At 39.5% G+C, this 27,357-nt stretch overlaps 1 protein-coding gene across 6 annotated transcripts in view; it reads right to left on the bottom strand.

Annotated features, from left to right (window-relative positions):
- Window positions 1-23,034, bottom strand: part of MIER3 (MIER family member 3) — a 32,860-nt gene extending 9,826 nt beyond the window's left edge. For 2 of the 6 annotated variants that reach the window (XR_007505044.1, XR_007505043.1), the window contains exons 1-13: window positions 22,878-23,033; window positions 22,039-22,063; window positions 19,655-19,800; window positions 17,613-17,747; window positions 16,012-16,132; window positions 13,694-13,779; window positions 13,439-13,511; window positions 11,046-11,197; window positions 10,497-10,578; window positions 6,432-6,526; window positions 4,433-4,560; window positions 4,104-4,249; window positions 3,179-4,020 (exon numbers count right to left, since the gene is read on the bottom strand). Coding sequence is in view for 4 of the 6 variants with exons in the window: in XM_049794802.1 (XP_049650759.1) it covers window positions 3,563-4,020; window positions 4,104-4,249; window positions 4,433-4,560; window positions 6,432-6,526; window positions 10,497-10,578; window positions 11,046-11,197; window positions 13,439-13,511; window positions 13,694-13,779; window positions 16,012-16,132; window positions 17,613-17,747; window positions 19,655-19,800; window positions 22,039-22,063; window positions 22,878-22,886 (1,656 nt within the window). In the remaining 2 variants the exon portion in view is untranslated. Of the gene's footprint in view, window positions 1-55; window positions 4,021-4,103; window positions 4,250-4,432; window positions 4,561-6,431; window positions 6,527-10,496; window positions 10,579-11,045; window positions 11,198-13,438; window positions 13,512-13,693; window positions 13,780-16,011; window positions 16,133-17,612; window positions 17,748-19,654; window positions 19,801-19,897; window positions 22,064-22,877 lie in introns of those variants that run through there. The other 4 variants (XM_049794804.1, XM_049794806.1, XM_049794805.1 and 1 more) reach the window with 4 other exon arrangements.
- Window positions 23,035-27,357: the final 4,323 nt, after the last annotated feature.

Genomic DNA, 27,357 nt, shown 5'->3' with positions numbered 1-27,357 from the left:
CTGAAAATGAAGTAGCAAACATAGTGCAGATGTATGTAAAGCTTTACAAGTAAAGAAAGGTTTCCAGACATTTATTTCTGGAGCTGTATACCAGGTATTAAAGTACAACAAATACAAAATAATGCTCAAAAAAAAAATCAGTGTTTATGTACAAATATTAAAACCAATGCAACAATAGCGACTTCCTCTTGAACATATGATACTAGAACATGTTCCGATTGTCACTAGATTTGTTGTTATGCACAGGGTCCTTACTTTGAACTGAGAATAACTGGAATATCTGTTTTATTAGGAGAAGTATAACCATTCCTACTGTATTTTACAATTGATAGTATCTTCCTCCTTCTTTCAGTGAAAAATAGGAATAAAAAAAATAGTAACCTTGTCATTATCTTATAAATTACTGTATTTAGTTTCCCTGTCTGTAGACAATGTGCTTGTAATGCTGGGCAAATAGTGTCCCTGTTGGTCAGTTTATCCATTAGTTTACATTCAAAGTTGAAATATTCACTAGAGACTTTGGTTAAATTAAGTAGTATCACTATGTTCTACTTGAGCTGAAGTTTTCCTATATTTTTGACCCTCAGTTTTAAAAATTAAAAACAGGAAACAATTGCACAATTCATTGACCTAATTGTACACAATTTAGTATTCTTCAAACAGTATTGTACATCCTTCAAGTAAATTCAGCAGTTTGACCATGACAAGAGGAAAACTAAACATTTAAAAACCTAGCATGAGAAGATGATGTATGACTAACTAAAGTAAAAGTATTGCTATAATCACAGCACCAGTTACACTCCTAAATGAATCAGCTACCCTCTTCAGATTCCCTGTACATAAAAAGGATACATTTACCAACACTGCAGTTGCCCATACTGATTTTTTTTTTTTGGTTTGTTTGTATGAAAAAAAAAGTGTGGCATAGGACAAGAATTCATCACAGTTTGTTATAAGAATTGTGCTTCACCATCTAAGAACCAAGGCAATGTAATTTCTTCATATGGTTGCAATTCAGTTATCTTCATGATGACTTTCAAAACGCAATTCTTTTAATAAACAGTAACAAGTTCTCCATTTAAATGTTTAAACTGAGAGAAAAATAAGTAAGTCCAGCTTTTAAAAGAAAAGTTCAATAAATAGCTATTTTACATGGATAGAGTCATAGTGGTACAAATTTATGAATGTCACATCAAGCATGCACAAAAATGTAACTATACACAGAAGTAGTCAGAAAATATTGAAATAGATATCTAAAAAGATATGAAGAATTTACATATTTACAAAATCTTGCAAATTATTGCCTCATTTTAACAAGGAATTAAAAGTAAACGATACCAGCTAGCTAGCCAACAGGCTAAATAAGATCAGCATTTAAAAATCTATTAGACTAGCTGGAATTCATTTTTCTCTCATATCATTTTCTGAATTTTGGTCAAAAGTCTTTATTAAATAACTAAAGTGTCCATTCAACTTGCTGACAACCCAAACCTTAGACAAGTCTCTGTCTACTTTAAGAGCCCAGCAATGCATAGATAAACTGAATATATTACTGCATCAGCTAATGAGAATGGGCATGTTCATTTAAGTGCAACTGGTATAAGCATTCAGTCATCTTTGTATAATGATTTTTATACAGACCAGCCACTCACTGTAAACCCATAGATAAACTTGAATGTATAACAATGGAGGATTATGGCCAGTATTTTACAAAATTACGTAAAATGTGTTGATTCATAAACAAAAAAAACAAGGTACAAAGTTCAGCACAAAACACAGCAACAAGAAGCTGACAACTTGGCTAAAAATGTCAGAGTACAACACAGGGCCAAGGCTACCTGTTATTTACTGTGTACTTACTAAAGTTACATATTTCAGATATGTAAATTAAGAATGGATTACAAAATTATGTCTACTTTTGTCCACTGTGCTAAACTAATTTGGTTTTAATATGGTAGATGTGCTATTGTGTAAACACTTCAAAGCAATCTTCATTACAATGCTGTAAAGAAAACTCCATACGCTGCATCCGAAACTCAGGATGTCAATGCATTTCACAGTATGCATAATAAATACCCTCTTCCCTTTCAAATATTAAAGTCACTACTTTCTAATTACTCAGCATAACCTTGAAGCAACTATTACAAATATCAACAATGCAAACTTAATCACTTGAATAATGAAAACAAATTAGTGGCAATTAAATTTGTAATACAAACAGTGCAAAGAAAAAGTATGGTGGGAAAGGGGTAATCCTATTGAAGTAAGGTTCAGATTCTCATTAAAAAGCCCTGCAAGCTGTATGCTACAACAACCTGTTACAAGCCAATACTATGCTTGGGCTGCCTCTCGCGCAAGAACTAGAGCAAACATTTGCAAGACAAACTTCCTGGATGGCTAAATTGCACTCAGTGTTCAAAATAAAAATTAAAAAAAAAAAAAAAAAAATACTGAAGTTACATAGTTGCTTTTATGGGAAACATTTTTACTCATCCTTTCCTATTTGACCAAGGTAGTGAAGTGCCATTTTTGAGCCAACGACTTGCCAAAACAAATAAATGCAATCCACACTAAAGAAAAACTTTCAAATACATACTTCAAGGTTCTACTATTCCTATATAAGCTAGATAGTCCCTCAAAACTGTAACACTTAGAACTGCAGTGCTCCAAACAATTTAAGATGTCTTCCAAATGTAGACTGTTTGTTTAGTGGTAAATCCTAAGCTGTGCAGACTGTAGCTTTATACATCAGCTGCCCTAGGAAACTTAAGGTACACGATTACATTACTCTTCAAAGTCGTGGACAAAACCCATCCGAATACAATATAGCCTAAAACGCATCTGTTTAAGCCAGTAAATAAGTTTAAAGTACACAGACACCTATGGCAGCATAATTACTTCTGTGTAAGGTAGCCATGGCCTATATTTTTGCAACAGCATTGAAGTGTAGGTCTTCACACTTTAGTCATGTTAAGTCCCTTGTGCTAGCTTCCACCAAGATGAACTTGCTGTTTTGTAAACTGAAGTGCTCTAGTTTAGTATCACATGAGAGAAGGTTCCATTTAAAAAACATCCTTGTATGTTTGTGCAGTTTAAATTAAAGAAACCCATCCCTGCCTTTATAAGGGAAAAAAAAAAAAAAAAAAATGCTACATTGAGCAGGGATCAGGATCGGTACCTGTAAACATTGTTATTCCACTGCATCCGTTACGGCAAAAGTAACTTAGACTAAAAAGCCACTCCAATTCGTTCAGAACTTCTGTGCTGGTTTTGAAATGGTGGCCTCCGTCTACAGGCTTTAAAAAAAATTGAAGCAGAGCTTAAAGCTGCACCACAGAGTTCTCTTAGTCCCAAACTCTGCTGAACATCCTATGACATTTCCACATTTATGGACTGAAAAAGAAATTACTCTTGATAAATCAAGATATAGTTCTATACATACAAAGACATCACTGATGTCATAAAGTTCAAACTTCCAGTGAAAGACTAAGCAAACCTGATAGCTCCCATCAAGTTTACTACTACTGCATAAAGTACCCACTGTTTGTTTAGTTTTCCACAGTCATTCTGAGTGAAGGGCAGCATGTTGGTGAAGAGTGTGGGTATTGATAAAACCATTTGTCTCATTTGCAGATAGACTGCTGAAGTCAGCCACTGAAACAGCCATTTTGGCACTGGTAATATGGTGTGTGTGGTTCTCGAAGTCCACACCAAGGTTATTTACAGAGACATCACTCATGAAAGATTCTGGGACAGCAATTCCCATTTTCAATCTCTTTGCAGGTCTTTCTGTCTCCTCACTGCACATGTTCATTGGGTTTAGCTCTGAATGATAAAAGCCAGTCTCGAATAAATTAAAACAATCACTTTCACCATTGCTAGGCAAGTTAAGCAATTCTTCTGTTCCAACAGGCACGTGATTAACTGGTGCTCGGGGTAAGCTGTCCATAGGAGGAAAGGTGTCATCCAGGCAGTTCACATCTGAAGTGTGGCAGACTGTAGCTACACTATTTGTCAATGCTGCAGAAAAGATGAACACAAATGCAAATGAAATAGTTGTTTGCATAGTTACAACAACACTTTTTTTTTTCCCCTTGATTTACCTGTCAACTCATTGGCAGTGATAGAGTTCAGAATGCTTAACTGTTGATCAGGAATGGTTTCTGTTCGACTATTAGATGTTAAGGCTGAAGAATGCACTGCGCCACCAAGGGCTTCTGCTTCATCGACCAAACGATCCATGTAGTCCCTGAAAGAATATTGCATCCATGATGTATTATTTAACTGGAAAACAAAGCCTAAAAATGATGATGGATTTAATTTCAGTTGCTATAGCCACTGCAGCATTACACTGCAATGACAGAAGGAAAAAAATAATCTTCTACATTTATGATTTGTAACACAAAACATATTCCAAGAACGTTTTACTTACGTAACTCCTGGATGATGGTTGTATCTCTTCTTTCCAAATCTTGTTTGCTGAGCAAAGTAATCATAACGTTCTGACTTCTTCCACATGTAATAGAAAGCCACACACTCAGCAACTGTTCTGGTTCTTACCTAAAAGAAGGCAAGAAGAATTTACAAGATTAATGCAAAGACTTATGTTTTGTCATCTCTCCAATTCCCATTCCTGCAATATTGTTAGTTTTATTGTTCTAGTATCTGGAACAAACCAATTAGATTAGAAGACTTCAAAGATCTACAGTTTCAAGTAAGTATCACATTCGTTCTACTGTATGCATTATTGACTTTTTAAAAACTAGATTGAAACTATATCTACATCTGAAGCATTTATATATATAACAATTTTTTTAAAACTATAAGATAGGCTCTCTCTTAAGATGGAAAAAGCTGAGCAAATCAATGACCTAAGAGAAGTGGTGCAGGAAAGACTTTGGGTACTTATTCCTTTTGGGGAAGTCCAGAATCCTGGGGGCTTTGACAACAGATAATCACAACGGTAAATGCTTAAACAACAAAATAAAATTGTAGTCTTGTTGAGAAGGTTATAAAGGACTCAAAAGATTAATTTTGATCTATGTTAACTGTCTCTTTCCCCCAAATGGAGTTTGCTATGTGAAATCAGATTCTTGGTAGAAAAAGTCGTTACTTCTACCTATATTCTTATAAACTACATCCATTTTTAGATGCAGAAACATTTCACATCACCCTCAGCCCACAGTTCCAGTTCAAGTTTTACAACCAGCATGTACAACTCTATCAGTTGGCAGTAAACTATCCTTGAGCTTAATCAAACTCACGGAAACATCAGAGGCAAATCCAAAATACCTTGGGTGTAATAATAAACCTTGCTAGTTTAGACAACAACATACCAGGCAGGGGAGGAAATGAGCAGATGTCCGTATGCTAGTGATATCAAGTCCCAGTTAACAGTGCTTTGCAGTACAGTGATAAGGAAACACCTCGTGTTAAATTTTTCCACACACAAAAGCTTGTCTAGCTGATACTTTTGAAACAGAAGTGGCATCAGCTTATGCTGGATCCCAGAACCTTCCCTGAAAATCCTGGCATTTTACCCTTTTGGAAAAAAAACCAGCTGACTTCTTAGACAAATTCCGATCCATAGCAACAGATACATCAACCCACATACTTTGTTGCATGTTGGAAAAAATATTTTAAAATTATTTCTTTGCATCTCTGATGAATTACTGTTTATTGGTAAGGTTCACTTAAAATCTGAACCACCCAAATATTATTTAGGACAGGTTAAACCAGGTATTGAGTATGACTAGCTTACTGTTGCTGAACAGCAACGACAAACCTATCAAGTTTATCTGAAATACAAGACCACCTGACTCCTAAAGGAAAAAATCTTCAAGGTGGTATCAAAATATAAAGTAGATACACAGAATATTTGGAAACATCCATATTGACAACTGTTGCTTTTTGATTAAAAAAAAAATAAAATAAATCCCTACTCTTCAGACACAGATCAGTCAAATCAGAAGCAATCCAGATCAAGATTAGAACTCCTTTGCTGTCCACAAAACAGAGTCCTTATGGATGACTACACTTCTTGAAAACACAAAGAGCTAAGCCTGTTTCAGTAAACTTACACATTCCTGGTGACAAAAATAAGTTAAGATGCATTTTCCCCTCCCACTGCTGTGGTATGGAAATACTGTACTTCTCGATGAGGCACACATTTAAACTAAATTGTAATATGAATGCATAAATAGAAGTAATGTCAACATAAGTCAATTTCAGAGGTAATACATTGACTCATCTTGCAATGCCTAGTTTTCCAATGACATCTAGGGAAAAATTAGGACAAAAATGCCAAACTGGTTTTAATATGTTGGTTCTTATTTCACTCTTCTGCAGGGCTTCTGACAAATGTATTGCTTTTATGGATTTTCAGCATTGTATCATCTACTAATTCTTCCATTTAACTGTAGAATACTAACCTTGTTTTTCTGTATGAGATGAAAGTCTTTTCCATAAATAAGAAGTGCATGTTCAAAGCTTCTGCATTCTTCTTCTGTCCATGCTGTCATCTCTTCTAGACAATTATAAAAGTAGCATGATAAACTTGATTTCACTCACTAACCTTTTACAAATAAAATATTTGTTGCTAATGGATGACTATCCAAATGCATTCTAAAAAAAAAAAAAAAATCCATGTTCTTTCCTCTACTGTACAGATATCCTACCTGAAATCTAACATTCTTCTTTATAAAGACTCATAGAAGAGTTTGATTTCTGAAATCTTTTATCCTTGAGGGCAAGTGACATGCAAAAGATTTGATTCACTATTTCTTAATAAGTTTGTCATCAAAAAAACAAGGTTTGATAACATCACTGAGGTGTAAGCTAGAGATAATTTTTCTGAATATTTCTTCTCACATAGGATACAAAGACCAGTGGACGTTCAAAAAGAGTGAAGGAACAACCTGTTGTGATGGATACCCCTGCTCTGAGTGAGCGAGCAGTACTTTGATTCAGGCATCACCAACAAGGCAGCCTGAGATCAGCCCTGCTGCACAAACCATGGGAACTGTGCTAGCTGTATCTTCTCAGGAACTAAGGAGTCTAAGCCATGTCTTATCAGGAACTAACAGTACCAGCCTGAGCTGAGAGTAGACAAAACTAAAACTGCTACAGCTGCACACCTGCACGTACACCAAAGAGGAGGGCTGACTACAAGTTGGTCAGTTTACACTATAAGTATCTGTAGCTGCCCCAAGCCCTCTGAGATCTCCTGCAGAGCAGCAGACTGGGCAGAACTGATCTCCGCTTGAGCAGGGAAGAGACGCCTCTCAAGGTTATTCTTCAGAGTTCAGACATACCCTGCCCAGGACGTAAAGGCTGTAATTAGGTAAGTGACATTTTACATTAAGCCTAAAAGTATATTGTATACTAATGACATGTATATATATCAAGCTATAGCTTAATTATTAGAAGTGTAGTAAGTAGTAGAGTGTTTGATCACCACCTGATTATCAATTAATTATTGTTAAATCAGTTTAATTACTATTTGATTGATTAATTACAGTTTAATTACCAATCAACGATTAATTTTCATTTGATCATTTAATCATTAGAAACCCCTTTTAGTTAACCCCATAACGATGACTTTTCTCAATTATTCACCTGCAACAAAAATATTGGCATAGTCGGCAGGATGGCTGATTCAATCACTGACTAGTTATGGAGTCACAGAGCTAACCCTTCACTGAAATTTTCACATGACTGGGTGCGTGAAAAGTAGGATAATTGGAATAAGATAAAAGAACAGTTGAACCCTGTAAAAGGGAAGCTGAAAGACGGTAAAGAGAAGGTAATAATAATAATAATATACAAGATGTTGAAGAAGTATTTATGAGCTGCATATCAGTTAAAAGAATGTGACGAACAAGAAGGGAGAATGTTACAAAATTAGTTTGAACAAAAAAAGTGACAAGAAATGCTGGTACCTCTGCAAATAAACCAAATGCTTAAACAACCAAGGGAGGAAAAAGAAAAAACGCAAAAATGCAAGGCTAAGTATCTCTGGCATGCCTCCTTAACAAGGAGACTGTATTATGTTAGATCAGGATGGCTTTTGGGGACCAGGGGTGCTCTTGAACGAGAGACCATCCCCTAACACTGAATCACACTCTATTACCCGTTGAGTAGCATATTGGGCAGGAGGCACAGACCCTCAGGATAGAGGGGAGCCCACTGCTATATCAGTAAGAACATTAAGTGAACTTTTTACTGCCGTTACAAAAGCAGCCTGCCTTAACAACAGAGGTGCACGGGGTGATTACCCTGTCTCTGCCCCTGTAGACCCCAAAGCCATGAAACCACTAGTAAAAGGAGCCCCAGCTGTTTTAAAATTGTACTTCATTGCAAAAAGAGATGAAATAAGACAAAACATAGAACATAATGCTCAGGAAGGTCAGGGTAGCCAAACCCTTCTCTGACCCATCCCGACCTGGGCAGACTTGATGCGTGGCATTGTAAATCATAGTTGAGAAATGGGGTGGCGTGAACGAACACCAGCAGGGCTGTCCTGAGCTAACACAGACAGCAGACAGATCTGGCAAGTAAGACAGACTTCACAGAACCCCTGACACTTTCCTCAAACTCATAAACCTCCCGGTGAGGTAGTGGACCCCCAGAAAAAGCATAATGAACCATGGAAGAAAGGCTTAGCTCTAGGCATACCTCGGGTAGCCATACAGGGCCAACTGACTGGGACTACACTTAGTCTGATCCAGGCTTTTGAAAAACAAAGGCTATAAGGGAATCCGGAACAAACCAAACAACCATCTGCTCCTAAAGATCCCAGGAATAACCCTTTCAGATTTCATAAGGTGGAACTGCAAATATCTCTCTCTGTTGTTTTTGGGTTTGGGGAGTTTTTTTAAGATAAAACCCGCAATTTCTAAAACTGAATTTTAGTTTTACAAACAATAACAACAACAAATCATTAAAAAAGAGTAAGAATTTTAAAACAAAGTAGCTCAAACTATTTGAATAGGTCAGTTTTGTCTCAAGTATTGTTGCTTTCCTATCTTGATTACGGTTTGGATCTATACAATTAAGAAGGGATATTTCAGGCTTCTTACATTCATAATGATGATCCAAAGTTCCTGTTCAGCTGATATTTACAGCCAATGGCGGGGGGGGGGGGGAAACATATTTCAAAACATTTCTGGAAGCAGACACTGAAACCAAGACCTTTCTGCTCCCAGAAGGAGATAATCATGCCACTGCAAAGTCATTTTCTTTCTTTCTCACCCCACTGATTTTGCATTCCTTACTACAGAGTTCTCAAGCTTTAAAGAGAAAAGATCCTCATGTAAAGTCCAACAGTTAAGAAATTATTTTGGGAGTGGTGGATTTTTAATTCTCATCTTGAGATAGCAGTGAACTTCAGTGGGTAGATAAGATCATAGCATAATGGTTACCCTAGGAGACATGCACTGACAGTGTTATCATCCTTTATCATTTTTAATGAAGGTATAATAAGTCCCATCCGATGTGGGGCAGGACAGGGAGTGTCAGTACTAGTCCTTAGGATAGAATTTTTGGCTCTGAACTACAAACAGGCAGACGTATTTTTCAACCCCGGAACAGGAACATAAATCCTAGAAAGGTGTGGGATTTAGGATAGAACCCTGCAACTGATACTTTCTTATTGTTTAGGTCTACGCAATCTCTTCCTGTACATGAGCCTTCTGAAGCACTGCTCTGATAGTCCTTCAGCTTCAGCTTTACTTTAGATACTTAGCTTTCACAGCACCTAACTTGTAAACACTCAAGTTCCCTTTGAATCCAATTCTGAGTAGGGAATATCTGTCAGACTATCAGTTTATACCAGGGCTCATACTCCATTTCTGCTTTATGCAACACATATGTTAAAATACAGGACAAAGGACTGTCTTTGCTAAATGATAAACTCTGACTTTCATTTAAGGGAGTAATAAAGTCAGGGATAAACAAGATGGAAGCTTGTTTTCCACTGTAAACTCAAGCAAAGCTCTCCATGCTCTACTGAAGACCTATAGAACTATACAGTAGAACCAGTTTAGGATTGGCATAGCACAACATTAGCACAGTGGGGAAGAGAGTGGGGCTTATTTATATAGCCAGCTGTGTTGTCCTGATTTTGGTATAAATGTCATGAGATTATAATTCATCATGATCTTAAAAAGATGCTGTAATGTGGGTGAGAACTGCCACACGGGAGGCAAAATCACCGCTCCCCCCAACCCCTCTCCTCAGTCTGTGCCATTGTTACAACAGTAAAGGAGGAATGAAAGGAAGGTGAAAAACTGATCCTCAACCTCTATACAAGTTGCAAACTTCTCTAGCAGGAATTTCCAACTGGCCAACAGTCAGATTATACCTAATCTGTGCTAAAGACATCATGGAAAGGGATCTGCTCATCAACCTGATTCTTACTCAAGGTTTCTCTACGCAACTTTTTTTTTTTTTTTTTCCAAACATACATTTCTGAAAAAACAGGTATTCTCTCTTACCCTGAGACGCCTTTCCATTTGAGCAGTACCTCTCAATTGCTTCTTTAACATTATGGCTACTTTTAAGAAGTTCATACAGTGCCTATAAAATAGAAAAAGTCTTTTTTATTAAAAGAGTCAATGTTTGCAAATATCCAATCTAGACCTCTAAAACTAGCCTTTCAGTTAGCATATCTAACATAGAAAATTTTTCTTTATAGATGATGAAAATTTTAAAATAACAACCAAAAGCAAAACCATCTAGAAGTTAAGGCAAGGATTAATTAAGAAAGTGTAAAACATTATATGCAATTATTAAAAAAGCTGGATTTGTCAACAGCATGGCAATCAGAAACGTCACAGATCACAACACTGCTAACATTCAAATACTCGTAATTTTAAGCATGTGCTTAAAATTACAAATAAGATCCTGACCCCAATAACATCTAATTTAAAAAAAAAAAAAAGAAAGAAAATTGAGTATTGCTGCCTTTATAACAGAAGGCAGAGAAAGAGAACACGTTAATTACAAAGCAACGTGTTCCAAATGGAACAAGATATAAAACATACTTGTTCATTGTCCCGTGTATGTAGTCCTTCAGGAATTCTGCCAATCATTTTTTCATTTCCTGTTCTTAAGGAGGTTTCAAAAAGGTATTCTTTAACTTTACTTTCTGAGATCACATCAGGTTTCCAAAGTAAATGGTCTTCATTTTCATAGACTGTTAAAACAGAAATCCATTAATGCCAGGTGTGACATTTTTAAGACTGTAACATTAAGAGCTATTTCACAAAGACAAAGAACACAGAAGTAATCAAATCAAGCACCATCATGCCTCTTTTAAATTGCAGCTCACTTTCGCCCAAAAGCCTCAGTTAAGAGACAGACTCTGTAGTGTGACATGGTGAAGAGATTCAGGTTCCATGAAGACAAGAGACTGAACTCTGGAGATGAAGAGTCTTTACAGAGGAGCAGCTTGTTGACAGCTAGATGATTCAAGTCGAGTTATGCATATGTATTCATCATCTCCACATAAACTAACTAGCAAAACCATTCACAGTTTTGTTCAGCTGTTTTCAAAAAATAAACTATAGGTTACAGTAAAAGTGTAGGGTATTACTTTAATATTTCAAATATTACATGTCAAAAAAAACCAACAAAAAAAAACAAGAGGAGGTAGCTGATTGGTCATTTTCAACTAAAATTTGCCAAAGATAACTTAACAGAAAAGAAATTTAGGTCTCAATGTGGTAATCTGTTTTTCCGTTCACTAACAACTGAATGCTGTTAAGAACTTGTACGTTGCATACTTTACAAGGAATCAGGATGTATATTCCTCCTTCATAGTACACTAAAATCATGCATGCACCTCTTAAGTAGCTTATTTGAAAGACAATATATTGGAAATACACAAAAGTTGGACTGAACCTTTGTCAGTCTGTGCACGTTTCAATTCTAGATTAAACTATAAATCCTTTATTTTATCCACAGTTGTGATTAACATTGCATGTAATGTTTCACATAGTGTCTTGGTGATACAAAATGAGACAGTTATTCAATTCAAACACACAAGGCTGTTACAGTAGAATAGATGGAAGATTCTCAAATCTTTCATAAAACTGTGGGAAACAACATTAAGCTAAGGTGAGGAATAAAATTACATGTCCTCTGAAAGTTTTGTTACAGCTTAAGAACATGGAAAACTTTCAAATAGATATGTTACAAGTGTAAGGTTTATAGAAGAACAGAACTCCCTTCTAACACAATTCTGGTAGCTGGGAGTACATAGGAGAAATCATAGAATCACAGAATCAGAATAGTTTAGGTTAGAAAAGACCTTTAAGACCATTGAGTCCAACTGTCAATCCAACACCACCATGCCCACTGAACCATGTCCTGAAGCCCCACGTCTACACGCTTTTTGAACACCTCCAGGGATGGTGACTCCACCGCTTCCCTGGGCAGCCTGTTCCAATGCTCGACAACCCTTTCAGTTAAGAAATTTTTCCTAATGTCCAATCTAAACCTCCCCTGGTGCAACTTGAGGCCATTTCTTCTCACCCTATCACTAGTTACTTGATAAAAGAGACGAGCACCCACCTCACTACAACCTCCTTTCAGGTAGCTGTAGAGAGCAATAAGGTCTCCCCTCAGCCTCCTTTTCTCCAGGCTAAATAGTCCCAGTTCCCTCAGCTGCTCCTCACAAGACTTGTGCTCCAGGCCCCTCACCAGCTTGGCTGCCCTTCTCTGGACGTGCTCCAGCACCTCCATGTCTTTCCTGTAGTGAGGGGCCCAAAACTGAACACAGGACTCGAGGTGCGGCCTCACCAGTGCCCAGTACAGGGGAATGATCACCTCCCTGCTCCTGCTGGCCACACTATTTCTGATACAGACCAGGATGCCGTTGGCCTTCTTGGCCACCTGGGCACACTGCTGGCTCATATTCAGCCGGCTGTCGACCAGCACCCCCAGGTCCTTTTCTGCTGGGCAGCTTTTCAGCCACTCTGCGCCAAGCCTGTAGCACTGCATGGGGTTGTTGTGACTCAAGGGCAGGACCCAGCACTTTGCCTTGCTGAGCCTCATAGAATTGACCTCAGCCCATCAATTCAGCCTGTCCAGATCCCTCTGTAGAGCCTTCCTACCCCTGAGCAGATCAACACTCCCTCCCAGCTTGGTGGCAAACAGGGGTTTGTATTTGCAGATGACATCACAAGCTCTTCAGGGAGTACATAAGAGCTTTCACAGAATCCTTCACCCCTATAGCCAGGTCCAACCTCTCCAAGCACTGCTGACACTCATCTTCAACCTCCTTCAGTTTTATAGTGCCCCCCCCCCCCCCTTTTTTTAAGGTCTCTGAAACTTTAAGTAAGCCATTGAATTTACCTTATAAATTTAAATAACATTTTTCCATCAACTGCTATGTATAAACAAAATAAAAAGTAAAACAGTCAGAAGAACCTACCCTTTTCATCATCACTGTATCTGCCAAGGTAAGGTGGAATTTCAGCCTGGTACTGTGAACCAACCATTATTTCCTGAAGATGTAACAAAAATGAAAAAAGAAAGGTATTAACTTAATATTTTGTCGAATGGAAGCATTAAAAATGCCATTAACCTGGCATTTGGCAGAGAATTCCAGAATTAAGGTACTATTTTAGATATGTACTATAAATCTTAACGCATTTTTCTTAACAATAAGAAAAGACACAATCATTACCTTTCTCAAATCTTCAGATGAATTACCATTGTCTGCCTCTAGATCTTCACCATCTGATTCCTTATCTCCATCACATGTAGTGTTTGCTTCAGACACAAAGAAGTTTGGTTTTAGCTAGGAAGAATTTTCAGTTCAAACACAGAACTACAAGATAATATTTACTTTTGAAAGGGGCACCTTGCTTTTATTCTGGGAGACACTTAAAATGAATCTGTTGATCTACATTTCTGTCAGAAGCCTGTTAATCTACATTTCTATCAAACTAACATGAAGTCAGAAGGCACTGGTACTTGTATACTGCAGAAAGGAAACATTTATCATCACCTCACCTGAAACAATCTACCGTATTTCTAACAGTCAAAAGGAAATGAGATCATGATTCTTCATCAATTTTCTCAAAAAAGGCTTATACCTTACAGAAAAGGTATGAGAAAACCAGAAAACTTCCAGGGCTATGACTTAGCCTCAGGTTAATCACAAAGAAAGTAAAGTTGAAGGCATGTCTTTATTACCTACTAAAACCTTTCATCAGAAGTTTTAACGGGCATTCAAACAATTCCTTTAAACAGGGCTGCCTCAGCATGAAGTAAAGATACAGGAGAGATACACAAAATGGAATAAGCAAAATACAGCAAAAGACTGCTTATTCCTTTTTTTTTTTTAATTAGGAAGAAATACAGCAGAGCACACCAAGCAATTCAAATACAGTACTCCACACAAGAACTCGTATTTTAGAATCTCCAACACTGTGGTACTGGATTCTGAAGTAATTCTGTTTTTATAGCTGTATAATCTCTGGCAGAATGGAATCCACAGTTCTGATATGATTAAAGCTATTTTGTATTCTCAAACTTCAGAAAAAATATGCTTATAAATAGGGTTGCAATTTCAGCTTCACCACAACTAAACAGAATCGTCAACATCAGAGACAATATCCAAGACTCTATGGACTGAAGCTGCTCTTCTGTAATCACTACTACAATCACCAGTCTATCTCTTTTTCTTGTTATTAGTAGAATGCAAGAAGCTAACCTAAATGCATGAAGTAACAATATGCCTGGATAATCATAGGCAATTATTTTTTCCAATTAAAGCAAATTTAAAATAGCCTATGTTATGTATTAGACACGTTTATCTTAAAAGTTAATGTTATCTTAGTATCTGAGAAATTGACAGAGATCAGAAAAAAAGGTGAAACTGCCGACAGCACAGAGAACTAACATCTGCCTCCCTGAAATGGTGGTTATTCGATTTTAAAATATCCAGCCAAAAGTTCTAATAGACAAAGTAACATTCTGATAGAAAACCATGAGAGCTGAAAACTAAGATCACTGTTTCTTAATCCTCAATAAGATGAGGGGCTAATTATTTTTTCTATAAAGCTGCCACACTTTCAGTGTCATATTCATTAACAGTTCACAAGCAATGTTTAAGTGCCAGCAAGTTTGTGGTTTGCTTAACTGAAAAAAGGGTGTTATAATTTTTAAGGTTTTTGTATCTCTCTTTCAGTACAAATGTCTTCTATTTATTACACAATCAGCAGCATGCAAAAGGCTACAATTGCTGATGACTGAGGCAGCACACCCCCTTTATCATCCCCCTGCTCTAGAGGAATGAAATCCCCCAGGAATAGCTTAAAATACTTGCCAAATCAAAACTGTGATAAAAATCCTCCACATTGCTCTAACTCTAGTACACCAGTGAACAAATAAGCTGCAACAGGCAATGAGGAATATCTCGTCCAGGTTGGATAACTGAACCACTGGTTCTCAGATCTTTCCCGTAATAGCTCCATGGGTAGTGAAATTTTGGTGGTCATGGGTTTATAGGCCCCATCCCATATAAAACCACTTTGGCTCACCCCATGAAGTTGAATGTGTGAAGGGAAATAATCACAAAGAAACCGCGTCCCAGTTCACATCCACAGGCTGCACGGAGAAGTCACTGGCTTAAAAGCAGCAGCAAAAATTTTAGTAGAGAAACACTAATTTAGAAGAATGGGTTACATATTCATGTAATTCACTAAAATATTGAAAATTAATTAAGGGTGTTCCTCAATACCACATTAACTATTAATTATGAAGTTATTGTATTTGTAGAGAAATTAATTTTACTTGTGCTTTGAGAACAGTACCAAATACAAGTCTTTCAGGTAATCAGTAATACCAACCAAAGACAACATTCATGTACAACATCCTGCAAAGCACTGTTTCTCAATTCCCAGTAAAGTCAGCACTACCAGTTTTGATATTTTAAGTTAGGAAGCTACATATAATGCTAAGAGTTTTTCAGTACTATTAAAAAATTAGGTTTCCTACATCTTAATGGCCGAGGAAAGAAGTCAGTAGCCTCATGTGAAGTAACTGATGGTGTCAAGTCATCAGCAGAGGACTGTGTTTCTTCATCATCACCCGACAAGAGGTCTTTAGCTATTTCCTCCTGTATCATTAAAATAAAAAACGTAAAACATCAGACTGACTATTAAGTATAGACTGGTGAGCATTTAGATTCAGCAAATTGTAAGTCTCATTAATTAAAAAGAATTATTTTACCATAAGTAAATTTAGCAGACCATACTCCCTTAATTAAAAAGCTAGTTTGCTTCTCCTCAATCTGAGAACAAATATAACAATTCATTTCAGAGTTGAATACAGGGGTTCATTTCCCCTTTGTCTTCTATTAAAACAAATGCACAAGAAGTAACTTCTGCAAGCATCAATCTCAGATGTTCCTCCAGCTGCTTCTCATGAAAAATGGCAGTGGAAGCTTCCTCAAATCTGTAGAATTCTGTCATTCTTTGCATCACAGGTATACTGAAGTTTTAAAAGGCTGCTACCCCTTAAACTCTGGCGGGGGGGGGGGGGGACGGGGGGGGGGGACGGGACACGGACCCAGCCAGGCATTTTTGTAGACTTCTGCTGAGAGGACAGTTACAGACAATAGACAACCTGTTATCTTCTCAAAATACAAAAAAACTGACATTTCTGTAGGTTAAAGAAAAAGATGTTACAAAAGAAAAAGCATACTTCCTCCACTAGCAGACATGTTTGAACCCCTCTGTAGAGAGGTTAGGAAGGGAAAGAACTGTATTAGACAACAAGCCGACTACATTTTTGTAGCCTCAACACAATCGTGAATCCTAATAAGAATCAGATGTGCAGAGCCATCATTATATCCTACTTTCTGTGGACTGTACCATTACATCATACTCACAGAAAGTAAAAAAAAAAAAAAAAAAAAAAAAAAAGGACATATACTTATACCTATGTACTTTATAATCCAAATTGCAAGCTGCATATGCTTTACAGCCAAAAATCAGACTAAAATCTCAGCATTCAAAGTAAGCTTGCAAATCACAAAACCTGAAGTTTTAGGTTTTTACATCAGGAATGCAACACATGTAGTCACTGCACATAAAACAATCTCTCTCTCACTCCTCAAAGTTGAGATCTTTCCAAATTATATGCATTTGAAAGCAACATTCCAAGGCATTCAGGAGTGCATTTTCAAGTTTTCCACAGACGTTTTGATACTTGACATGTGTGTTGGAAGTCAGAATTATTACTTCTGGACATTGCATACACTATCAAAAAATCCCACTTCTATTAAAAAAAAACACACCATCTATTGAAAGTTCAATATGTGTTTTAGAATGTGTTTTAGAAGAACTGTTAACTTATTCATTTCTCATTTGTAGTAATATAGTGCCACTGAAGTTGCTATGCATTTGTAAGAGTGATAATTATAATTAGAATCAGATCCTCAATATTGCTGAAAAAGAATGAATTCAGAGTATATTGTATATGGAAGTTAACAAAGATACATATTTTGTAACATTAAGAGATAGTGAAATATAATTTAAGGTCACCTGGATTTCTGCATTTAAACCATAATACAGGGGAAAATGGTTCTGACTTACTTTATCTAGAGTCATATCTGGAAGTTCATCTGCAAGTTCACTTGGAGAGCTATCAGCACTGGAACCCGCCATAACTGGAATCGTGGGTTCATAGCCATAGAATGCCAGTAAATCTTCCAATGGCATGTTTCCTTCCTAACACAAGAGGATTTACAAACATTTCAACATGTTGCCAAATACTTGTAAACAATTCAGGCCTAAAAGGATAAGACATATTTTGAAGAACAAAAGTAAAAAACAAACAAATAAAAACTTAATTGAAAGCAGGAATCTTGATTCAGGCACAGGACTGAAATAATTCATAACCATGTCTCTTGGCATATAGCGAAGTCCCATCAAGCAATTGTAGAAAATTGTTTACTGGATGAAACTAAAAAGTATTAAAAATTTGCTCCTTATCTGATTCATACTGTAGAGCATGATTTGCCTATACTTTTTCAAGACAGAAGATATCCTAGAAACACTAACAAGCCTCCTACAAGAGAGAAATGCAGAAAAACTTGAAGACTTTAGTCCTACAGTTACACCGGCAAGTGTGCAAAACCCCACAGAAGTAAACGCATATAACAACTTTTAAGCCCTCCTTTCAATCTCCTGCACAATATATTTTACAATGACTGTTGAGAAGATAATAGGAGAAAGACAGCTAATGATACAGAAAGAAAAAAATCAAGAGAAAGGCTTGATTTCTAACTTGTTTTTTCCCCACCAGCTTTTGATCAAGTGATTGATTTCAGTATAATCATATCTGCATCCTAATTCAATTAATAAAACAATAAACAGTGGAGATTTTTTTAGTTACCGGATTCAAGCCATCAAAATATAAAAAATATTTTCTAATATTTATACCCTTAAAAGTTATATTACCTTTAAAAATTTCTTGTTCAACTCATACACTGATTAAATTATTTGTTTTCTTTAGTCAGCTAAGGTCTTAGTCCTGCAAAGACTTTTCACAATGGGTAAATGTAAACTCACATCCAAGTCTTTGATGATCAGGACCTAAAGTAATAAAGTGTTTAAGATGAGCGGCTCTCAATTCTTCTACCTTCTATTACAGAAGCAATAAGATAATTTTGTGGAGTAACTCCATTTTAACCACCAGACATGGCGAGGTGCTTTGCTATTATAATTGCAAGTTCATAATCAGCAAAAATGTAATTGTAAAGGTAGCAGGACAAAAAAAAATAAATAAATCAGGAGTATAAACACTGTTAACTCCACATTTAGAAAATTTGTTCTCACACAGACTACAAAAACACAGCCTCATATTTGATGCTAAAAATTACACTTTCCTGGAACTCTGTTGACCAAAATCTGCAGTTATGCTGAGTGGTGTAAGTGGGTCACCCAACAGTAATGAAAGCAACATCAATTTGTGGGTGTTCATCATTCAGCAAGCATTTAAAATGATGCACTGCCACAGATGAACAAGAGGTGTAAATAGGAAAAACCATGTAATTAAAGAGCGTAAAATGGAATAGGAAAAGCCAAGGAGCGTGCTGGTCATTGTGTATACCTACCGAATGCCAAACTGATGAAACTAAGACATAGAACTACCATATACATAGAAAATGAATGTGATCCATCATGCCTAAAACAGGACTGTTTGTTTGCATATTGAAAAGCAAAACCTAACCAACAGAATAAAATACAGCTAGCTGTCACTTAATAGTATGCAAAGTGTACAGCTTCAACTTATATCCAACTTACAAAACTTAGAAGTCATAAAAGATATTAGATGGTAGGACTCTAAAACCTGCTTCAGTGATTTCTCTATCAAAGTGAAAGGACTACTAAATGAAAAATATGAACTTAACATAACACTGATATCTTTCAGAAGAGAAGTTCAGGCATTTGGTGAGGACGCACTGCTATACACTAACTAAACATAATTTTCTTTTCTTTTTTTAAACAAGCTGCAGAGGCATGTTGCAGGAAACAGCATTATACAACGCAAACTGAAGAACAGGTTGAGTGTTCTTTTCACTAGAAAAGTTACAACATGTATGGACATTTATGAGAGCATGAGTCACTCTTACCTTTTCTAAATCTTCAATTTCAGAACTGAAATTTTTGCTTTCTTCCATCATCTCCTCTTCTTCGAGAGTTCGCTCATCATCATAATCATGTACCAGCATTTCAGCAGATGGGTCAAAGTCATGATCCTCAGACGATAAAGAGCCAACTATAAAAAAAAACTAATTTGAGTAATTTTTTTTCTATACCAACATATGAAATTACATCACAGAAAAAAATATGGTTGCATGAATTCTTTTACATACAGGGTCAGAACCCTCAGTGGAATAACTGGAACAAATTCCTAACTACTTGACAAATTCAGCTGTTTCAGCTGGCTTTCCCTTTTCATATTTATAAGTAGTAGGTGCAGTTTTGTCTCTTCAGTACAGAGTTATTGCTAGAAGTACCTAAACTACTAAAAAAAAGTTTCAGAAAGGACAATCCCAAATTAGTATTTTACTGAATGAAAGATTGTGCAAAACATATTTGAAGTCATCACTAAGGTACAAAGCACACATGTCACAAGATTTCAGATGCTGCAAGACTGTGATTTATAGACTCTGATTCTATTTATGTGATTTATATGGTAGCAAGCATAGTTTTTCACTGATAAACAGCTAACTTAGATTATGAATCAGCTTTCCAACAGCAAAATAAACAGCGAGACTTGCCTCAAATTAGTTTAGCCTCACAGATGGATCTTTTATTAAGACTAATTTAATTCTTAGCACTTAATCTATGAAGAAAGAATAAACATAACAGAGTTTCAAGAAATATTGAAGAAAATATACCAGAAAAACCAAAATGCTTCTAATGGATTACAATAATTAACAAGCCATTGTGACAGCTCTGTGGTCCAACAGACACTTTTTCATTGCTCAAGGATACTCATAAGTCATCAAAAAAGTACTATAATTGTTTTTGTTATTAAGTTCATTTTGCCAACTCTTAGAAAGGTTATCATTAGATCCAACAGGCTTTAAAGATGTGAATATTCTGCACTGCAAAGTCAGTGTTCTACACTAGAAATCACTGAATTACAGGGTCATTTTGTTCTTTAATGTTCACTTTCTTATGGCTTTCAGGATGGAGAAAATGAACAGATTAGGCTATTTTCTTTCACTTCTGGCTTCCCCTTCTAGTTTTTACATACTAGTGCTGTGTTGCAATCCTTGGCTTACAAGCAGCAAAGAAAAAGCTTATTAAGAATTATTTCCATGTAAGAACTTCTTCAGAAGTTTTGAAGGGAATAGCTACAAATTTTCAATCCTTCTCAAAAAAATAAAGCCGTACCCCTCTTTGCACTGCTTCCAGCCTTGAAAGAGACCGTTGTATGTACTAAGACTTCAGAGTCTTAAGACATCAAACTAATTTTTCAGCAATTATGCTAAATACTCACTCCTTATATGCAGGCAATGTAAGTGAACTTTGTCTTTTTAACTCACTTGAGACAATACTGTGAAAGTTCATAATATCATACTGTAGAGAAACACTCAGGCCAAAAATGCTTTTTATTCACGTTATTCATATTATGGTCTCACAGAACTTTCAGTATAGCTGATAACGCTAATCCAATTACAAGAATGACATTACGTGTTGAATTTTCCTGCTCTTGGCCATCACACCCTGATCCAGTTTTAAAGAAGTGTCAACTGCCTTAATCTAATATATATTTATATATATGTGTGCTCAAGATTACTGCTTCTCATCGCTGTTCTAACCCACCTTATGTTTGAGTAACTCAAATGGAAGTTCTATTCCACTCACAGACTTTAGATGAAAAAGTCCTACTTCTTTAGTAGCTCTGAATGCTCAATATCCCATTTAAAATATTTAAAACCACATTCAAGAATACTAGCTCAATAAATTTTGTGAGAGTAGTTAAAAAAGAAGACAAACAGCCAATGCAGAAGGCAGTTACACACAAGCGAATTCCCAAATACTTCTTCAAGAGTAGCCCTGCTGATGTCAACTACGCTTGCTTGCGTAAAGTATTCCAAAGAACCTTAACAGCAGTTAAAGCCTTACACATTACTTAGCATTACGATTTTAAGCATTTTCTCTTCTACCAAGAAGTTAAAAATTTACACAAGCCTGTAGTTATCAGCAACAAGAGCAGCAGTCTCCCTCTGGGCTACATGGCTTTACTGAGATACTGACTTTTAAAAGCGCTACAAAACTTTGTTTTCATTTTGGGTTCCCAGCAGCCAATTACTAACTGCAACCAGAGTTAAGGGAAGGACTCCACAGCGCACATCTCCTTCTCTTAAAAATCTGGCAGGCGGTTCACTGCGTGCACATGAATCGTTAGGAAAGCTACGAGGGGATAAATTTGGGAAGGAGCATAAGGGAGAGAATGGCGGGCTGGCGGCAGGCCGGGCGCTGGAGGTGGGCGAGGACGAACCTGGGCTCGAACTCCCAAAGGAAGCCTGCGGGGAGGAGAGAAAGCGAGGTGAGAGCGGGTTCCCTCCGACCCGGCAGCAGGCAGAGGTCTTCATTTCATGCTCTCCCCCCTCCGCCCCCGGAGCTGCGCCCTTCCCCCGCCGCTCCCCGCCGGCCTCGGCCCCTGCGTCCCGCCCTGCCAGCCCCTCCATCCCCTTCACCCTCTCCCATCCCTCCCTCCCTCCCTCGCCCGCTCGCTCGCTCCCGGCCTGCCGCTCTCCTGCCCTCCTCCTCCTCCTCCGCTGGCAGAAGCCCCCCCCGCTCCCCCCGGCCAGGAGCCGCGCCCGGCCCGGCCGGTGCTCCCGCTGCCTCCGGCCCCGGTCGGGCGGGACATGACAGGGGGCGGCAGCGGCGGAGGCAGCCGGACCGGCCGCCGCCTCTTACCCCCGCTCCCAGCCCGGGGCTCGCTCCTCCTCCCTCCCGCCCGGCGCTCCTCCATCGCCGCCGGCCCGGCCCGGCCCGCGCCCCCCGGCGGCCCGGCGCGGCGGCCGCGCCCCCCTCCGCGCCCGGCCGCGGCCTGCCGGCCGCCCGCGGGCTGCGAACCCGGCACCCGCGCTGCGCGGCGCCCGCCGTGCGGCCTAGTCGCGCAGGCTCCCCGCTGCCCCGGCGCCGGCGGCTCCGCCGGCCGCCCCCCCCCCCGCCCCCCGCCCCGCCGGCTCCCCCCTCCCCCGCCCCGCGCCGCCGGGCCGCCCCGGAGGCGCCTTACGGGGATGTCGAGGCGGGCGCGGGGGGCCCGCCGGCGGCGGGGACCCGCGCGGAGCCGGCCGAACCCCGGCGCCCCAGCCCGCTTTCCCCGCTCACCTCCGCCATATTGGGACGATCGGGCTGAGGAACAGCGCTGCGCCGAGTGCCCGGATGGGGCCGCTAAGCCAATGGCAGCCGCCGAGCCCCAGCCGGAGCCGGCCGGGGAGGGAGCGGAGGGGGCCGGCGGGACCGGGCTGGGGCGGAGGAGGCGGCGCCGGGGCAGGGGCAGCGCTGGGACCCCACCTCCGGCGGCGCCGCGGCCTCCTGCCCCGGCCGGCGACGGCGCCCTGCCCGCCCCGGCCCTGCCCCGCCCGGAGAGGGCGCTCGGCGCCCGCCGCCGCCCAGAGCAGCAGGCCGGAGGGGCGCGGCGCCGGCCGCCGCCCTCCGCCCGCCCCGCCCGGGGAAGCCCGGGCCGGCAGCGGCCGCCCGCCCGCCCGCCCCGGCGTGCTGCCTCGGGGGCCCCGAGGCCGGCCGGAGCCCGGGTAACTCGGACAGCTCCGGCCCGGGGTCAGCGAGAGCCTCCGACGGCCGCGGCTTGCCGCCCTGTCCCGGGGCCGGGGATGCCGTACGGGAGCGGGGCACCCGGCTGCGTCCCCTGCGCTTCGCTCGCCGCCGAGCCCCCTTCCTCGGTGCTGGTGCGGAGGAGGGCTGGCAGTTACGCTGGCACCCCGCGGCCCGGGTTTCTGGAGCAGGAGACGAAATGTCAAAGCCTGCGGACCTTCCTGTCGTTGGCTGCCTGCAGTGGCTTAAACGGAGAAAGTGAAAATTACCTGGCGGTGGGGTTTTCTATCTAAAGGTTGAGGCGTTTTACATACGAGTAACATCTGTTCTGGATTTTCAGTGGTGTGTTTTGGTCCCCGTACGCACGAAGTGGGAGTGGGGCCATTTTCAGCTTGGTTTCTTCATCCCAGGCTATAAAGGCTCAGGCTTTTGGTTTTGGAGTCACATGTTTCTACTTCTGGCCAAAATAGCGTCTGCCGTACTTGGCTCTACCCAGTATTGCTCTGCTGGAGGGGTGGGTGGTGTGTGTGTCACAGCAGCAGCCGGGTGCAGTAATGCCCCAGACCGTGTCCCACCTGGGGAATTCGGGAGGCTCCAGGCTGTATCGCCAAGTGAACGGCTTCTTTGGATGTGTCTTCAGTTGGGTTTGCAGACAGCGTAGAGATCCCAAGCTAGTTTAGGTACTTAAGTAGTGGAGCTCTGTACTGTTTGATTTATTCTGCTGGGACCTGTTGCTCTGAGAAGCAGAGTAAATTTAACTTCTTGTGTGCTCCACTGCTAAGTCTACCCTAATTCCAGTATATAAACTGTTTGTGTACCTTCAAACTACAAAGCAGCCTAAGATGTAGACGTACCTGCTCTTGATGTACCTGGGGTGAGATGTTGACAACACAAAACCCCCAAGGCTTTACAGAAACGCATATTTTTTTTTTTTAGGAAAGTTGCCACAGTAGCCACCAGTTCCAGCGATACCTCATCCTCTGGTCCCCGATCAGTCTTTGCCTTTTTCCAAAGTTTTATATGCAGATTAGGGAGCTGTCTGGTAAAAGTGATCAGTGACAGACAGATAAGCTATGTCAGAGCACACTGCATGTACCCCAAAATTAAGAAGGAAGATTTAATCCTCTCCATCTTTGACTGGTCTGGAATGCTGCTGATGCTCCTTAGCCTTTTTCAGTTTCATTCCCTCTAGATACACCAAACCCACTTTCTACCCCTGTTCCCTTGAAGCCTCAGCTTGAGCAAGGCAAAACAGCTTCTCATGAACACAGAACGTGTAACACATACACAAGCCTGTTCATCTTACCAACAAAATAGTATGGAAAGTGCAGCAGGAAGAACCTCCAAATCAGGGAAGTACATATTTGCTACTATACACATTTTCATAATAGGAATTGTCCCCGATTGGATGCAAGCAGCTATTTCCTAACTTCCAAAGTAGTTTACTCACAGTCTTTCAACTGTTCAACATGATTAAGTTTTTCAATTGTGTGTTATCTTACAGAAAAATCTTCCATTGTTAATTTGCCACTAAAAATCTCTTATCAGATTTAGAACTGATATTTTTTTATTATTATTATAATTCAGACCACTTTGATAAAATAGTATGAACTCATACCTCCACCACAGTAGGTCATGAGGTGTGTTCCAGAGCTGTCATATAAGTTACAGCAAGAATTCTGGAAAAAACATAGGGCTCAGTATAGTGAGCAGGGGGCTACAAGACAGGAGGGGGGAAAAAAAAATAAAATGTAAAACTTAACGGGATCTAAAGCGTAACAGTGAAAAAACCAAGCTTTTTTTTTTTTTTTTTTTTTTTCCCCCCTGTCTTTTCCTGAGATTCAGTTTGGCACTTGGAAATTGCAGCTATACAGAAAAATATACAAATGTTCGCAGATTCTAATAGCTACAAAAGATGGTGAAAATCTGGATCCCCAAGGTTTGAAATGAGCTGCTATAATCTTGTATCTGTGTGGGGACTGGATTTAGATGGCAATACCTATAAGTGCAATTATATTCCATGCTGTTACAACATGTTTTACCTCCCAGTGGTTTTCACGGAGTACGGATCAAGATAAAGAGTGAGGATGGCAAAGTTACTGGCATAAGCTTGTTTGAAGGGGGTGGAAAGAAGCAAAGATGTGATTGTACCACCTCTTTCTCAATTAGCATTTTTCTCCAGAAACAGGGGTGTGAGTGTGGTATGCTCCTGAAGTGTAGCTTGGAAACCAAACTACCTTGTGCTTTTGTGGAGTCTGGTATGGCATTGGTATGGAGCTTCCACCAGGGCCCAGTGCTTTCATGCGTGGGCTTCTGCTCTCTGCCTCACCTCCCTGAGCAGAAAGGAAATGTGAGATTGCTCTTTCCATTTTACAGGGACTCAGAATTAGAGATAGCTGGACAAAATATGTGTATGCATATATACAATGAATCAAATAGTTACATCAATGCAAACACAGTTTTCCATAGCTGCTGGACATAACAGACCGTGTGGAGTTCTGTATTTCAGGATGTCTTTTCTCTTGAATTGGAATCAAGAAGATGGGACAAAAGTCTGCCTAAACTGTTCTTTCTGAAGCAGTGGGGGAGGACACATTTTGTGTCCATATTTTGACTATATTTTATCATCTAAGTTATTCTCAGATCAAATAAAAAAGGAAAAAAATATTTTGAAATAATTTTTTTTGTTTCAATTGATTGAAACAGTCAAAAAAATTGAAAGAACTAAAATGAATTAAAAGAGAAGAATCCCATCATCAAAAAAAAACACACCCAAAACAAACAAACAAACCCCAATGCCCCAAAACCAGTAACGCAATGAAGCTGAACAGTTACAGGTGAGGAGTTGTAAGATAAGGAGTGCAGAAACCCTAAAAGAAAATCTCTTAATCTCTAACATTTTTTTCTCCTTTACTCTTTAAGAATGATAAAATTAAGTCTTACTTTCTGCACTCTTAGTTGTATGCTATCCTATCATGGATACATCCAACAGATATATGGTGATCAGAGAATACCATAACCACGTTTGAAGTCTTGATCTGTATCTGGGTGGTGTGAATGTTACAATATTTTTTCATTTCAGTCCACACTCTTCTAGCAAACCTGTTGCCCAGAGCCCTAGAATACTGGCCTCAAATAGCCTTTTCTGCAGGTGTAACAACAAAAAGTAAAGCCTGCTTATTCAGGAAATGGAGCTGGTCTTAGACCCTTTGGCTGTATCTCTAGTAGTAAAATAAATATGCTCAGGGATGTTTCCTAGACATTAAAACCACCAAAAAGCATGGAACTACACACATCTCTGCTAGCAAAAGCTCTGCTTCCTTCAGAGACCGCCTGTTGCAGATGGGCTGTTGAACACAATGACTCCTGAAAGGTACTGAGGAGGCAGGCTTGTGGGAGCAGGGCACAAAGCATGCATGGACCATCCTAACAGTTTGATGTTATGGATGACTATGTTCCAGCACTGTTTAACTTACTGGAAAAGATAGAATTGTAAAGGTAAAATTGTAAAAATACAAGTCGCAGTCTCCAACAAATCTCTGAGCTTCGAGGTGGGAGGACAGAAGGAACCCCATATGCGTATTAGGCACATCACTTACTACATTGCTTGATGTGTAGATACCATGGTTCTGAGGATTGGTTTTGCAATAGAGGATGAATACGCGAAGTAAATTTTTAAATCCCCTTTGTGTCTGTCTCCCAGTGCTTTAATTTTCATAAATGCAAGTAACACAGCTTTCTGCAGTACTAACTGGACTCCCGCATAATGTAAGGAAGTTTGACTTTTTAAAATAGCCTTGCTCGCGTACCTCTCATGCCAAATTTTCAAAGGGAATGGTTTCCCTGACCTCCTTCCCAAGCTTTTAGTATTCTGCTATTATTATAAAAATGAAAGTTAAATTTCTCCCTAAAGAACATGGATAAAAAGTTTTAAGTTATTTTCTTTTCATAGTAATAATAATAAAAAATTAATTGTAGTAGTAGGCAGAAGAGCTTATTTTTGGTGAAGCTTAACAACAGCCAGCAGATTTACAGC

The sequence above is a fragment of the Accipiter gentilis genome, chromosome Z (assembly GCF_929443795.1).
Source record: "Accipiter gentilis chromosome Z, bAccGen1.1, whole genome shotgun sequence".
In the NCBI taxonomy this organism is placed as follows: domain Eukaryota; kingdom Metazoa; phylum Chordata; class Aves; order Accipitriformes; family Accipitridae; genus Astur; species Astur gentilis.
This window is presented reverse-complemented; position numbering and strand designations above follow the sequence as displayed.